At 42.6% G+C, this 15224-nt stretch overlaps 1 protein-coding gene across 1 annotated transcript in view; it reads right to left on the bottom strand.

Moving 5' to 3' along the window:
- The window catches only part of LOC126154290 (pseudouridylate synthase RPUSD2-like), a 580571-nt gene extending 575449 nt beyond the window's left edge, over nucleotides 1-5122 (bottom strand). Inside the window, exon 1 of the mRNA XM_049916127.1 lies at nucleotides 5033-5122. Coding sequence (XP_049772084.1) covers nucleotides 5033-5122 — 90 coding nt within the window. The remainder of the gene's footprint in view (nucleotides 1-5032) is intronic.
- Nucleotides 5123-15224: the final 10102 nt, after the last annotated feature.

Genomic DNA, 15224 nt, shown 5'->3' with positions numbered 1-15224 from the left:
TCCCGTTCCACAATGAAAATTCTAAATCTCGCTTTACTAACTCCAGCGTTAATACTAATTGAAATATGGCGCTAGTCTACTCATAAGCAAAACAAATGTAGCAAAATAAATTATAAACGTAGTATAAACTTGCCACTGTCCGTATTTCGTAAGAACTTAACTTACTGTAAGCACATCAGTTACAAAACGGCCGATATGGTTAAGACTCCCGCAGAAGAGATATTTTTATTATTGTAACTAAGACGACTGATCAAAAACTTTCTGGACAAAGAGAGTATCTGCGTAAGGTTGTGGGCTAACATTCGACAATAATAACAAAAAAATTTACAGTGAAATAAAAACAAAATAAAGATCGTTCGTTCGAATGTGCATGTCTGAAAAATCGAAGTTGCTGCTACCATTCAGTACAGTATAGCTCAATCTTGTGCATTAAAACATGTTTGCACACTCCTTGGCATGCCGTGGCAAGGTAGCTGAGACGTTTCTGTTCAGACCATTCTCTCTCTTCGATGGAGGTTTCCTAGAGATTATCCAATGTCTGAGGAAAATTCCTGCGAGTGAGCTTTGCAAGTTCCAGACATTCTCAATCGTGTTCATATCAGTAGATACCAATGGCCATTCCAATCGGCTAATTCCTGTCTCTAGGTGAAAAGTGTTAACGAAGTGGGCATTCTGCGCTCCTCCATTATCGTCTTGAAAGCATCGTCGAAATGTTGACAATAGGGCTCGACGATAGGTTAGAGGTGGTTGCATGTCCCGCTACTGCACGGCCCCCAAACTACCGTGCATAGCGACGGGAGCCGTCCGACATTCGCACACAATACCAGCCCAAAACATGACCCACTCACGCCCCTGCTGGGCGGATGACAGCCGCTTCGACTCTCTTCCAACACAGGCTCATCCAGATTTCAATAAAAACGGTTCCCAGCCCACTCGTCACCCCACACGATGCTGGAAGGTTTGTAATCTTTCCATTGGTTGTTGGTTCTCTATTGCACTCTATTGCTCGTAACGAACACTTGCAAGGCAAACGGATCATGTGCGTACAGTTGCAAAAATTCTGAGTCGACAAAGGCTCCCTCCTACCAACCAACTTGTCTCCAAAAAGGAACCATACAATTCTGCAACTTTCACCTCGCGCTTCCTTCAAGCAATAATTTGTAAGTGTGATTCATCATTTGGTGTGTTGGTCATGGACCGCCATTACAAGGGAGTTCTTCAGCGTTTTGGGTCTCACGATAGTGGTTGTACCGTATATTCAAAAGGCGTCCCCGTAGTGTCTATGAATCTGACGGGCCTTCCCGTGCAGAGGGACTAAACAGAGTACACAACATGCCCGGACTCATTTAATATTAGACACACTATACTCATCTGCACTGTGAATGAAAGTTGACTCTTACCTCAGTTATACAGGATGAAAGGCGGTATTCAAAACTGTTGGCACCTAAACGGCGTGGTCATCAGTTTCCTTCCTCAAGATCGTGGTGCTAGTGTATGCGTAGCTACTCTTATTAAAACTAAAAGCAAAGGCCACATACAGCCACTTACAGAGCTGGCTGTACGTACTGATTTCCTGTGTTCATAAGAGAACAAAGTAAGCAGTTTCTGATAAAACAAATGTTCCTTGAAACAATTTGTTTGGATTGTACCCTATATGGAATTGAAATGAGGACGATATACAGTACAGACAAGAAGTGCTTTCTAGAGGTGGGTGGTAGAATAAGTGCTGACGAGATACTGAACAGAAACGGGAAGAAAAAAAATTTATGTAATAAGCTGATGAAAAGATGATACAGGTTGAAAAGATGCTCCCTAAGGAATAGAGAATTTGGTAATGAACGGAAGTGTGGGAAGGAAAGGGGGAGTAAAAATTTGTAGTGGCACACCAAAGCTTGAATATAGTAAATTATTCATGACTGAAACAAAATATGATCAGGCGAACATCAGCAACTGAACAACATGTTAACAGAATAAAAGTTTGCTTTAGTTGCAGTAATTTCTTATTTATTACACGACCGGTTTCGAAGCTTAAAGCTTTGCCACACATCTATGTTTCCGTAATTACTTGGTGTTACCTGAAGATGAATTTTTAGGCTTCAAAATCGGTCGTGTAATAAACAAGAAATTACTGGCAAATGAAACGGACTTTTATTATTTTTATCCTCATGACTGATGACATCCGCATTGGGTTGTATTAATACAACTATAAGCGGATGATGTCAATCATGGATCAGTAATCTTCACAAAAATTGTGACTGTCAAACAATAGATACAGTAAACTGGTTGAAGTAGATGTAAGATGCAGGAGTTATGCACAAATTACAGACTAGCACACGACAGAACAGTGAGGTAGGTTGCCTCAAATAGATCCTGGGGCTAATGACTAGAACAGCAACGTACTGTGACGCATCGGAACCATCTCTAGTAAGAAGACTTCAGCAACTATCATGTGAACTTAAAGCTGATGTTTCATTTATTGCTTACATGAAATTTGATCAGTACGGAATAAGAGTAGTCTACAGTAATTTCATCAGAAAGATGCAATGTGTGAGCTCAAGATCTGGTACGAAAGAAAATCCAAGATACCAAGGAACCACCGCCGCCCGGAACTAGAGCTCCACACATTGTGGCTTAAACGCTTCACTCGGGTCGTGTCGCGGACTGCGAGGTCCCTCCCGCCGGAGGTTCGAGTCCTGCCTCGGGCATGGGCGTGTGTGTTGTTCTTAGTATAAGTTAGTTTAAATAGTGTGTAAGTCTAGGGACCGATGACCTAAGCAGTTTGGACCCTTAGGAATTCACACACATTTGAACATAATTTTTTTGCTTCACTCGGTGCAAATGCGCCACGTATTATCTGAAAAGAGTCCGCCTGCTTAGCTGGGTGGTAAAGTGCTTGCCTCCTATGCACTAGGCCAGGGTTCGATTCCCAGCCGGGCTGGAGATTTTCTCCGCTCGGAGACTGGATGTTGTGCTGTCCTCATCATTTCACCCTCATCATCGGCCGGAAGTGGCGCCGACTGAAATAAGATTTGGCCTTAGCGGCCAACAATGCCATGCGATTATTTCATTTTTTACATGACAAGAAGGAAAATCGCGATTTATTCGCTCAGAAGGTGGTTGAGATGAACATGGATTTACCGATAGCAGTAATTTTGCTAGGTTTTAACCCATTCTGTTTGGAAGGACGGTCGTCGACGATACTTGTCGGTTAATGGCCTGACACCTTTCAAACTAACCTAGGACTTGGATAACGGTACAGAGAAGTACGTCACCGCAACCAATACTTCGTATTTTCATTCGTTAGCTCCGTCAACTCACAACAATATAATCACCTTTCAACCAAACCCATAATTCGGGTTGCACTACGCAGCAGTCTGTCAGCGTAACCTATATTTCAAAAATAATACAGATGCAAAAAAATACAGCCATATAAAGGTGGTAGTACTACCGCATACCTAAGGTATGAAAGGGCAGTGCATTGCCGGAGCTACCATTCGTACTCAATGATTCACGTGAAACGGTGTTCGACGAGATTATGGCCCCAAGACTAGAAATAATTGACTTTGAATGCGGAATGGTAGTTGGAGCTAAACACAAGGGACATTCCGTTCGTAGAGCGTTAGGGAATTCAATACTCCGAGATCCACAGCCTCAAGAGTGCGCCGTAAATACAAAATTTCAGGCATTACCTCTGACCACGAACAACGCAGTGACCGACAGCCTTCACTTAACGACCGAGGGCAACGCCGTCTGCTTATAGTTGTTACTGCTAACAGACAAGCAACGCAGTGCTAAATAACCGCAGAAATCAAGGTGGGACGCACGACGAACGTATCCGTTAGAGGAGTGCGGCGAAATTTGGCGTTAATGGGCTATGGCAGCAGACGACTGACGCGAACGTTTTTGCTAGCAGCACGACATTGCCTGCAACGTATCTCCTGGGATCGTTATCATATTGGTTGGGCTCTAAACTGGGAAGCCGTGACCTAGTCAGATGAATCCCGATTTCAATTGGTAAGAGCTCCTGGTCGTGTTAGAGGGTGGCACAGAGACGATGCCGGCCGGAGTGGCCGAGTGGTTAAAGGCGCTACAGTCTGGAACCGCACGACCGCTACGGTCGCAGGTTCGAATCCTGCCTCGGGCATGGTTGTGTGTGATGTCCTTAGGTTAGTTAGGTTTAAGTAGTTCTAAGTTCTAGGGGACTTATGACCACAGCAGTTGAGTCCCATAGTGCTCAGAGCCATTTGAACCATTTTTTTGAACAGAGCACATGAAGCCACGGCACCAGATTGTCAACAAGGCACTGTGCAAGCTGGTGGTGGCTCCACAGCGGCGTGGGCTGTATTTACATGGAACGGAATGGGTCCTCTACTCTAAGTGAACCTATCACTCGGCTACTTTGCTGGCATTTGTACCGATTCATGGACTTCATGTTCCCATACAACGATGGAATTTTTATGGCTCCGAAGTGCCACTTCACAGGGCCACCACTGTTCGTGATTGGTTTGAACAAGATTCTAGATAATTCGAACGAATGGTTTGGCCAGATTGCCCAACACGAATCCCATCGAACATTTGTGGGACACAATCGAGATAACAGTTAGTCCACAAAATCGTGCACCGATAATACTTTCGCAATTATGGATGGTTATAGAGTCAGCATGGCTCAGTATTTCTGCGGCGGACGTGCAACGACTTGTGGTGTGCATACCACGTCGAGTTACTGCACTACGCCGAGCAATAGGAAGTCCGACACAACATTAGAAAGTACTCTGTGACTTTTGTCACCTCAGCGTATTTCGAGTAGGCTGGTGCAGAGACTAGGCTATTCCGGGTCTTTGGCCTGAAGCGGATCCAGCGGATGTCTGGAGGGCTGAGTTCCAGAGGCGGCCTAATTAAGGCGGGCTACCGGCCGGCCTGGGCCGCCACGCCCGGGCTACCGGCCAGCCCGTGCCTGCCGTGAGAGCCGCGCACCAATTACGGCGCCCACTGACTATTGTTGCCGCGGCGCTGCATTCCGCAGAGTCCCCACCAAAAATGCCTGCGCGGCTGCCGCGCGCGCCTCGAGCGCCTGTCTGTACACGCACTCATTGTATTTTCGGCAAAAAACCTTCCGCGGCATTCCCCGGGTGTGGAAGTGGGCACAGACACTGTAACTTCACACTACTTGCTTCTGCGGAAACGACGAAAGACTTTCAAATTTAAAGTGCACTTAAAAGTACAGCTCCACGAGGCATCACGCTAATAACACGTACCGCCGCCTTGGGTTTTAATACTGGTCGCAGTTCAAGAGAATATCCAAGTTGTCAGGTGCCCCACACCCAGCTAAAGTCGACCACTAACGATTAGACCCGTAGAGCTACAAAATGCCGAGGATGACAACTGGTACGTTTCACCCGTTGTTATATAGCATGCACACAGCCCTGTGAACGGGGCGGTTGTCTTCTTGAAAAGCAGGAATGCCCACAGCATTGTCTACATGAAGATGTAGAAAGAAGGGCAACACCTGGTCACTGTGAATGTTGAAATAAACTTCCACCTTCATGTTCATGCTTACCTGCATGTGTGGGCCCAGTCATGCTGCCGAACCCCCCCCCCCCCAAAAAAAAAAAAAAGAATTACAGGACCAACAACGATCAGAATTATACCCTCGCCACACTGCGGTTTAAACGCCTCAAAGGGCCATCTTACAGAATTTGCAGAAAGGCAAAATTGTGAATCGTCGGATCACGCTACACGCCTCCAGGATGTCAAAACAAACATCTTTCAGCCGTCTAGTTTACAAACCTATTTTATTTGGCTATCAGTTTCGGTGATTTATTACGCCATCTTCAGGCGCCTGACCGACGTGTAGGAAGATTACACCTCGGTTCTGGTCGTCAAAACAGTGGCCAGCAGTACTGGTATTAGTAGATTTCTGCTTGCTCTAGATCACTTCAACCATTATCTGTCGACCAAAATCAAGGTGGAATCTCATGACACGTCGGTCAGTGGCCTGAAGATGGCGTAGTAAATCGAAGAAACTGGTAAACAAACAAAATAAGTTTGGAAACTAGATGACTGAAAGGTGTTTGATTTGGTATCCTCTATCGAACAGCCAAGTCCTACAACCTTCTCTGAAAAAAATTGACATAACATAGACTACACGCCTCCAGTCAAACTGGCTGGTATGACCCTAGTCTCCGGGTCTCCGGCCCCTGTCGGTTAGCATACTTCTAAGACCACTGCTCTTATGCCGTGTCACATATCAGCGAGTAGAACACACATTCTTTTCTAAACTTGGCGGAAACTCCGCGTTGACACACTAACAAATCGGGCAACTTTCTTCTCGATAGCTGGTCTGTGCCACTCTGTCACGTCGATCCATCTTACTGCGCTGTTGCCTACAAGTGACTGGCACATAAAGACTACTCCGCTGCCCTGACTTCGTGAACAGTGACGTCACACGACCACCTGGTACCAGTTATACTCCATCTGCAGCGCTCCAAACCGACCAGTCTGCTCCTTTCTCGCGCTAACCATTAGAAATAATATAGTATATAATAAAACTGACAACAGTATTGACCGCTTAGGTCTCTGGTGACCTTCTAATCGTCGAATTTTTAGGTCTTTTGGCACAGTGTGGCGTAGTACGCGAAATTCTCCCAATAATATACATCCTCTATTGCGCTCATTTTATAAATGACTCATTGTTTAAGAAGATATCGGAAGTGTACTGAAATTATTGTCAAAGAGTGAGTTCTTCAGTAAAAGAGCGCTACTGTTACACAGATATGGGAATGAGGAAGAAGCTCTTGCAAGCGGGCGCCGAAGCACAATTATATGGAAGTGAAAGATGGACCACCACAAACAGGTAGAAGAAGTAGTATTTGAAACGTGACGCTACCGAAGAATGTTATAAATTAAGGAACAGATAAAGTATGAAAATGAGACGTACTAAAAAGAATGCGTGATAAAACATGGGGCACACTCAACAGAAGATGGGAAATGCATCCAGGAATAGTTCATTTGGCGTTGGAAGCAGAAGTAAACGGGAAAATAGTAGAGGCCAAAGAAAGACCAGAATATGCGTAAAAGGTATAACAGTATTTTGGGCATAATAGTTACGTAGAAATGGTAAAATTAACACGATACAGGGAAAGATGGACAGCATCAAACCAGTCTAAAACTAATGACTTAGAATGTATAAAAACAAGCCTGAACGCGAGGTCTGTTGCGCGAACAATGGCAGAGGAAGTGTACAGGAACGTACTGACGAGTCTAATGAAGATCATTAAACGATATATAATTTACTGAGATCTAAAACACGACCCCCGTTATCTGCAAGCTTACAGATACAAACTATAACAAGACTAAGAGAACAACACTACTATCTATTTATCTAAAATTTATATCTAAAGCAGCAAATGTAAATGACACGCTGCTTAAAAATATAAAACCTGTGGTTAGTTAGTTGTTCGTGTAGAAACAGAGAAAGAAACCGTGAATAATGCGAAATGACGAAAGCAGTGAGGCAACGGAACTCATCAATATTCCTTGTCGGGTAAAGTTCATTTAAATTTAGCGTTTGAAAAAGGGCCATACCACCATGACGATTTCTTTGTTCAACGGCCAGTTAACATTATGCGCGACGTCACGATCGAAAAATTTATTTGTTTGACTTTTCACCTGAAGTGTGTAAAAGAGTTAGCCCGCCACTTCTTGTGCGATGCAGGTTATCGGATGGACACGGCGGCAGTGTCCCACTCGAGAGCCCAAGGTAATCTCCTCTGACATTTAGTTCAGTGGCACGGCAATGGATAATAAACAGTTCGCTCAACACATGAAAACTTGTACTAATCAACATTTGAACATGTTTCATGATGGATCCACAAATCCTCGGAATGTACATGAAAGACAAGTAACCTTCCTCAAAGCTATCGTTTTACTTTATTCGTAGAAAAGTTCTGTCTTACTATTGAGAAGCAGTGCCTCTTGGGAAAAGAAATTCTAGCTCCCTTACTAATAGTCAAACATTACAATTATTTATTATTCATGTACTCATTACAAGTTAGCGTCAAAAAGATGTTATGAACGCAATTTTATTTCGCATATTTTGCATTCCATCCGTTATGCGGTATGCGACGTGAAAAATATCTGAAATGAAATTTGAGTATATCTGTCTGTCACTTAACAGCAAGTCTGTCAGCAAAAAATTCACTGCGATAACGGCATAGCGCAGCAAGTGGTTTAAGTCCTGCACTGGCCTCGTCCAGTACGACGCCGCAGCTTGACGGCTGGGAGTTGGTGTGCTTAAGTATGAGTCTCAGTCATCTCTAGGAAAACAGCTCATTAGCTGAAACACCTACAAATAACTTTCAGAGTAGCTTACACCATTGTAACAACAAAATACTAAAATAAAATTGATCTTGAATGCTAACCATACGGTTGTCCATCGTTTACATCACGGGTGGTAGTGAAATGGTTCAGATACATGAACTACCATAAGAAACTACCTACATAGAAGTTTTACTGAATACAGAGTCCGAATGAATAGAGCGGGTAAGAAATGTGAATTGCGCTATCATGAAAATATAAATTTCTGATTTTCGTTTGAATAGGGCAACTTGTCAAGTAATCTGATGGAATATCGAAGTTCCATCATTCATTGTCTAAAACAATGGTCAATCAGCAGCTCAGCGTCAGTATGACAATGGATTCCCTTAACAACACTTACACCGAAACAAGTAATAGTCCAGAGCACATCGCAAAATTTGAATATATCTTACAACTGATAAAATTAAAATCCACAATTTCAATTCTGTGCTTTGACGTTACGTTCACATTCAAATCCGCCACTATAAAGTATTGACTGTGGTAAGGTATTACGACGAAAACAGACAAAAGTAATATTTGACGGAGAATCACTGAGCACAGTCTTCCTTTGGAACTTTTGCTGTCATTCTTGTTGTTGTTGTCGTCGTTGTCGTCGTCGCCGCCGTGATCTTCAGTCCGAAGACTGGTGTAGTGCTAGCCTCCTTGCTACATCCAAGTGAGTGTCTTATATAGCTCCTGCTACTTTTCTCCCTAATACTCCAGCGTCTCATAACCTAACCTAATTCCTTCAACATAACTTTTAGTTCGACTACATTCTGGTACTCTAGTTTTATTTGCATCTCATAATATCTTTTCAAGACACACTTCTTTACGTTCAAATAATCTTCCAAATTCTTTGCTCTCTGTGCTAGAAAAACGTCAAAGTTTTTATTTCTTGTCTCTGAACTGTTGTTAAAATAGTATTTTCGTTGGGTAGATGTGTTCTCGTCAGTCATCACCCGAACACAGAGCTTAAAACAAAAAACTGCTCAGCAGCTGTCAAGCGCTTTGTATTCCACTTGATACGAGGATCCGGTTTTTTATTCTAGATGGCTCGGAGCCCTTCTTCGGTCTGTCTACAGCTCTGCCGTTGTCAGCACGTCACTCTTATCGGGTTGTAAAACCACTATTCGCCTCTCGTGCTGTAGTGTTTCCATTCATTCACAGACGTAAGACCGGTGAGTGCTGTGCCTTTTGTCTGCGGCCTTAAACCTTCGACTATCTGCTCTGGTTTGTTTGCCCGAGGCGTCCGCAGACGGTAAGCACACAGAGCGCGGCGTGTGCTTTGCGGGGCGGCCTAAGCAGCTGGCTGCAGGCGCGCCGCCGTATCGGCCGGCGCCGTCTCTGTGTTATGTACTGTGCTGTGCTGCGTCGCGTCGCGCACCTGTTTTATGCACGAGGCGGACGCCCAGAATAAATGCGCGTGTCAGTTTTAATGGCGGTCGTCTTTGACACAGGAATGCCGGTGGCGGGCGCCCCGAGGCTTCACTGCACCCCTCCGTTGTGACGCAAACAGCGCTCTTAGTCCATCCCACACCCGTCTGTATCAAGACAAATTTTTGTACCGAGCACGCAAGGATTTTTGTATACGGGGTGTGGTACAGAAATAGTCTTATCAAAGGGTGATACATTCTATAGGGGAAAAAAGCGCCCTGGACTCTGCATCGAGAATCGAACCCAGGTTGTCGACGTTTGTAGCCGCGGACGATGAACACCACTCGCCGCTCCGCCTAACGATGAATTTGTTCCTCAACCTATGGTAGTAGATGGAAATCACTCATTCTTAAGTAGCACGATGTAGTTTGAAATGGTTGGGAAGCGAGGTTGTATCTTCTCTGTGTTACCAAAACAGACAGTATACCATTCACACTTCTATCTTACACGACTTTATGGTTCACCGACGATTTGAGGTGAAGCGCCAATAGAAATATAGAAGGCGGAGGTCAAATTGAGATTTATACGAAGAACCATAATTACGTACGCTAAAAAGGCCGTTGCGGGACCTATTTTTCTTCTTCCATGTGGCATCCGTACCAGTTACGTGGAACATTCAAAGAACAGTAGCGCAAACAATCAGTGTTCGTTAACTCGGCGAGAAATAGTCATAGAAACGCCGAAGTAGCTCCACAGACGCCAATAAATAGAGAAAAATGAAGCTGAGCTGTGCCAACAAAATGCTAGATTCCACTTGCTAATAGAAGACAAAAATAACATTATTTCCTCCATAAAACGTCTCACGTAATGAGGATGACAGTAAAATTAGAGAAATTCGTGCTCATACGCAGCGTTACGGCGATGATTCTTAGTGTGTGCCGAGAAGAGAGTAGCTTCGTTTGGTACACTATTTACGATCTGCTGAACACCGAACAATGCCTCGCGAGTAAAAATACAGACCTACATACTTCGTTCGTTTCTTTTTACTGCTAAATAAGGTTTTAAGACAGCTAACAACTATTGTGCATGTGCATTATCGAACGATGTGAAATAGATAGATCAGTCAGAAAAAAAATTATTATACATGTCTAGGTTGTGAGAAATCAAGTTGGTTATTTCGATCTATAGCCAGATATATACTTACAGGGATATGTCGTCGTAGGTGGAGGCGGTGGCTGAGTCATCAAAGTACGTGCCTACGAACATCAGTAATGTAAATTCGATTCTCGGTGCAGTTTTTCTTCCACTATAGAGGGCTTTAAGGAGGTATACAATAATCTACAGTGGTGGACGCAGGAAGGTAGACGAAGGGCTTTAAGGAGGTATACAATAATCTACAGTGGGGGACGCTAGAAGGAAGGTAGACGAAGTGCAAGAAAGATACAGAATGCCGGGTGAAAGGGTACGCTTGAAACTTCAAATAAATGTCTTTACAGAGAAATTTAAGAATGAATGGTTCAGGAAGGTAACATATTCATAGCGATAAAAGATCCAATAAATCCTGGGGAAAAGATGCCAATAGCCTTTTTACTTGCATTTGATTTTCTAAAAGCACAAAAATTTTAAATATTTACAAATGGTGCATTTCTTCTAAATATTAAAAATATTCGAAAGCTTGGAGTCGGACTTATTACATACTTAAACCTCATGAGAATAGTAATCTGATTATTAACAGTAAGCAAAATAAGATACAGACGCCAATGGAATTACCAATGCTTCAAAATAAAAAAACACAGCATTAAAACTTCACAGTTTTTGAAATTTTGGACATGAAGAACGTGATGTTTTTATAACGAATTGAAAGCCGAAATCAAATTCACAAAACAGTGTAATAAAATACCAGGAAGGACAAAGACGTCGCAGCTTCTCCTGGTACCCACCGAAAAACAGTTAAGAACATTGAAACAGCTGAAACGCAGCAGCCTAATGCGGCTAATCGGTGAGGAAGAGACAGAGGGTGGGGCGGGGGGCAGGAGGCGGAGGACGTATTAATTCAGGGGCCTTCAAAGACGCCACGATCCCATTACTGGCGCTGAAAGCTGGGCCACCAGCGGAAGACTGGGCTCAGCATCAAGTTACAACGCGGTTCAAAGACTTGAAGCGATAAATCCTTTTACTTCCAGTCAATACTCATGTCATTACTGCGCTGACGTCAGCTTGCTGGAGTATAAAACATACGTAGGCTATAAACTAATACAAACCATAACAGTCCTCGTCACTTGGTTTGTTGTTGCTGACACGTAAACAAAATGGTCGTTCATTCCCTTACCAGGTAACCATTCATACAGGATCAGGGTTGAGTCTATTGTCTACGCACTTGACAATAACGCAAAATTGGAAAGACATTTTGTAATGTTTCGAGCCATTTGAAGCTCATCATCAGACGGTGGGTATTTACAGGCACTTTGCATTTGCTATGATCGTAGTGATGTGCAATGGGTCAGAATAGCGAAAATATACTCAAAATTTAAAAGCTCGTTTAGTGGGGACGGAAACTGGTATAATAAGGTTTTTGACCGTGACGATCATTGTAAAAGTTAAAATGATGAGTCTAATATGGCAGTTGAAATCCAAAAAATTATAAAATTTTTCTGTTACACCTATTTCTCAAATGCTGATAATTTCTTTGATAATTCAGTGTCAAAAATAAGAACCATGCCTTCATTGCCATCATTTTTGTCTGAAAATGCTGAACTGAACTGAAAAAACGTCTCTTGCGCACTATGAAGTGGATTTTCATAAAGCCCAGAGACCCACTTGTGCAAGGTGTGCTATCTCAGCTGGATTATAATTCGCCGAAGATGCTCAGTTTTCGCCATTTCGACCTGTCGATCAATTCTCCAAATTGTTTTTGAAATCAACTTGATTTAATTCCTGTTATCGCAACAAAAGGAGATAATATCTTATTATTGAACCACCTACCGATTTTAAAAGTTACCATCTCGCTTCACTACCTCCTGATATTTATCCCACGGTTTGGTGCATAAAGTTTAGCTAATGTGCCTCGTATAGTCTGACACTAAAGGAATTTCCACTCTTTCCTGTCAGAAACTATTTCCGGTTGCCAATAGGTAAATATAATTTAGTTGACAGGTGGCTTTTCGGCAACGAAAAATTTCTTTCGTTGTTGCCTCGATTGTGTCACAAGGTGAACTGAAAATTAAATATGAATAAATACCGTTCATTCCATATAATATTACTATCATGTTTCTTCGGTAAACTTTCGGTCTTAGTGTTTCTAAATATTTAATTACTGTTTTGACATTTATTTACGTGTAACAAAATACCTAGAAAAGACGTACATATTTACATGATTACACTGTAGATATCGATTAATGTCCTACATGTAAAAATCTGGAGTAAATTTTACACTTTTTAATCGACTATCACAGAGTGCTCAAAATGACAGTACAACGCAGCTGCCGTTTCAGATGTGACTTATTACCGGAATAGCGACCAGTAATTACGTTTTACCGGAGGCTGACGAAACATTTGTGTACATTTCGTATGACTATTCTAAATATTGCTGGATATCGTGGAACAAATGATTTACCTCTCGAGTTTCATTATGCTTTATGATGCATTCATTCATTTTTCGATGCGAATGTTAATTAAAACAGTCATTAATATATGATTAAACAATTAACTAGGGATTTGAATTTATAACATACGTCCTGCAGCGGCTCCAGTGACACAATACAAATATAGCATTTTGACGCGAAAAACGCGTTACTTTCTTCGCCCATTTAGTATGTCAGATCGCGCACAACAGAGCAGAGAGTTTGACCTCGGATGTAACTATTTAATTACCCTGTAGGCTGTTTTTATGCGAGGGATCTTGCAGTCCGAATATTAAAACAGCCGACCTACTAGCTCAAATTTCCTAACTAGGAATATCTTTTGCCAATTTGAGCTACAATTTTCAGATTCCGGGCCACTATGCAATTTCGTGTAGTTCCGTGTGTTGTAAGCGCAAATGGCACTTTAAAAAAGACCATTGTGGACCAGCGTGGAAAGCACAGAACATTTATCTACACTAGGCAGTTGAGAAGAACGGCAGCCACAGGTAAAAGCATGGAGCGAGGAACCAATCGTCTTCGCTCCCTTCTGCCACGCTGCTGGACAACGTCTATGTTAATAGCCAGCCGAAAAATATTGCCTTATCAATACGCTTCATTGTCAATTTGTCGGTGTTTCAGTGTTCGTTTCTGGTTTCCTACCTTCTTTTCTTGTTTTATGAGTATCACTAATTCCAAAGAAGAAAAATAAACTGAAACGTGCACGCAGACATCACATACACACTGTAAGCAAGAAACAGACGAGAAAACCTGCACTGGCGATGTTTTAACTGAACAAACTTAAACTTGACAAAAAAAGCAGCTTCGTGCACAGTACCCCAATAACTACTAACATCGTGAACAGACAAAAGGAGAACAAATTATCAGTGCACTCAGGTGGTGAGACGATTTCACGTATTTACGTCTCTCAAACCACACAGTTACAACGTCGACATAAGTGCAGTGATGCAAATATTTTTAGAATGGCGCGTGCTACGATTCTCGAACGTACGTCACAATAACCACCCCACTCTCTGCCGCATTTCTGTCGAACGCGGGAAGAATGTAACAGTTAGGTGGATAAAAGAACACGCTAACATTACATGTAATTAAATAGTCGACGACTTACGGTAAAACATCTTATTACCGCCATCAGACCTGAAGATCACACGTAACAGAAGAGCAAGACGCTAACGAAAAGATGAATACCAATCACTGATACGCACCCACGGGAAATATGGACAAACACAGCCAAACATTCCCTCGAAGCCTAGATTCCACACAATTATACCAAATACTTTTATAAGTTCCATAATTCGCATGACATTTCATCACGGATCATTCTTCAGCCATGTTCACCCAATATTCGTTAGAGATAATCTTTACTGTGAATATTACACGAGTAACAGGAGAACATATGAACCAATTTTTTTTCGGAATGTGTGCCGTATGCAAACCAGTAAATTAATTCCATACAACAGTTAATAACCATTACCAGATAATATAGCAGCTCTTCTTCATCAAAAATTATACATCAATAGTTTTGGCAAAACACTTGTAAAATAGGAGCTAGAGAGTGAGAGAGAGAGAGAGATAATCGAAAGCTTTCTTCTCATCAGAGAGCTTCGCGTGGTTTAGCAAATAGCGTGAAAATATTGAACACAAATAGAGAACGACGGGAGAAGGAATGCTCTTAGCCCGCATCTCGTGGTCGTGCGGTAGCGTTCTCGCTTCCCACGCCCGGGTTCGATTCCCGGCGGGGTCAGGGATTTTCTCTGCGTCGTGATGGCTGGGTGTTGTGTGCTGTCCTTAGGTTAGTTAGGTTTAAGTAGTTCTAAGTTCTAGGGGACTGATGACCATAGATGTTAAGTCCCATAG

This window comes from Schistocerca cancellata, chromosome 2 (genome assembly GCF_023864275.1).
Source record: "Schistocerca cancellata isolate TAMUIC-IGC-003103 chromosome 2, iqSchCanc2.1, whole genome shotgun sequence".
Classification (NCBI taxonomy): Eukaryota; Metazoa; Arthropoda; class Insecta; order Orthoptera; family Acrididae; genus Schistocerca; species Schistocerca cancellata.
The sequence above is the reverse complement of the archived record's forward strand: the minus strand, read 5'-3'. Positions and strand labels throughout refer to the sequence as shown.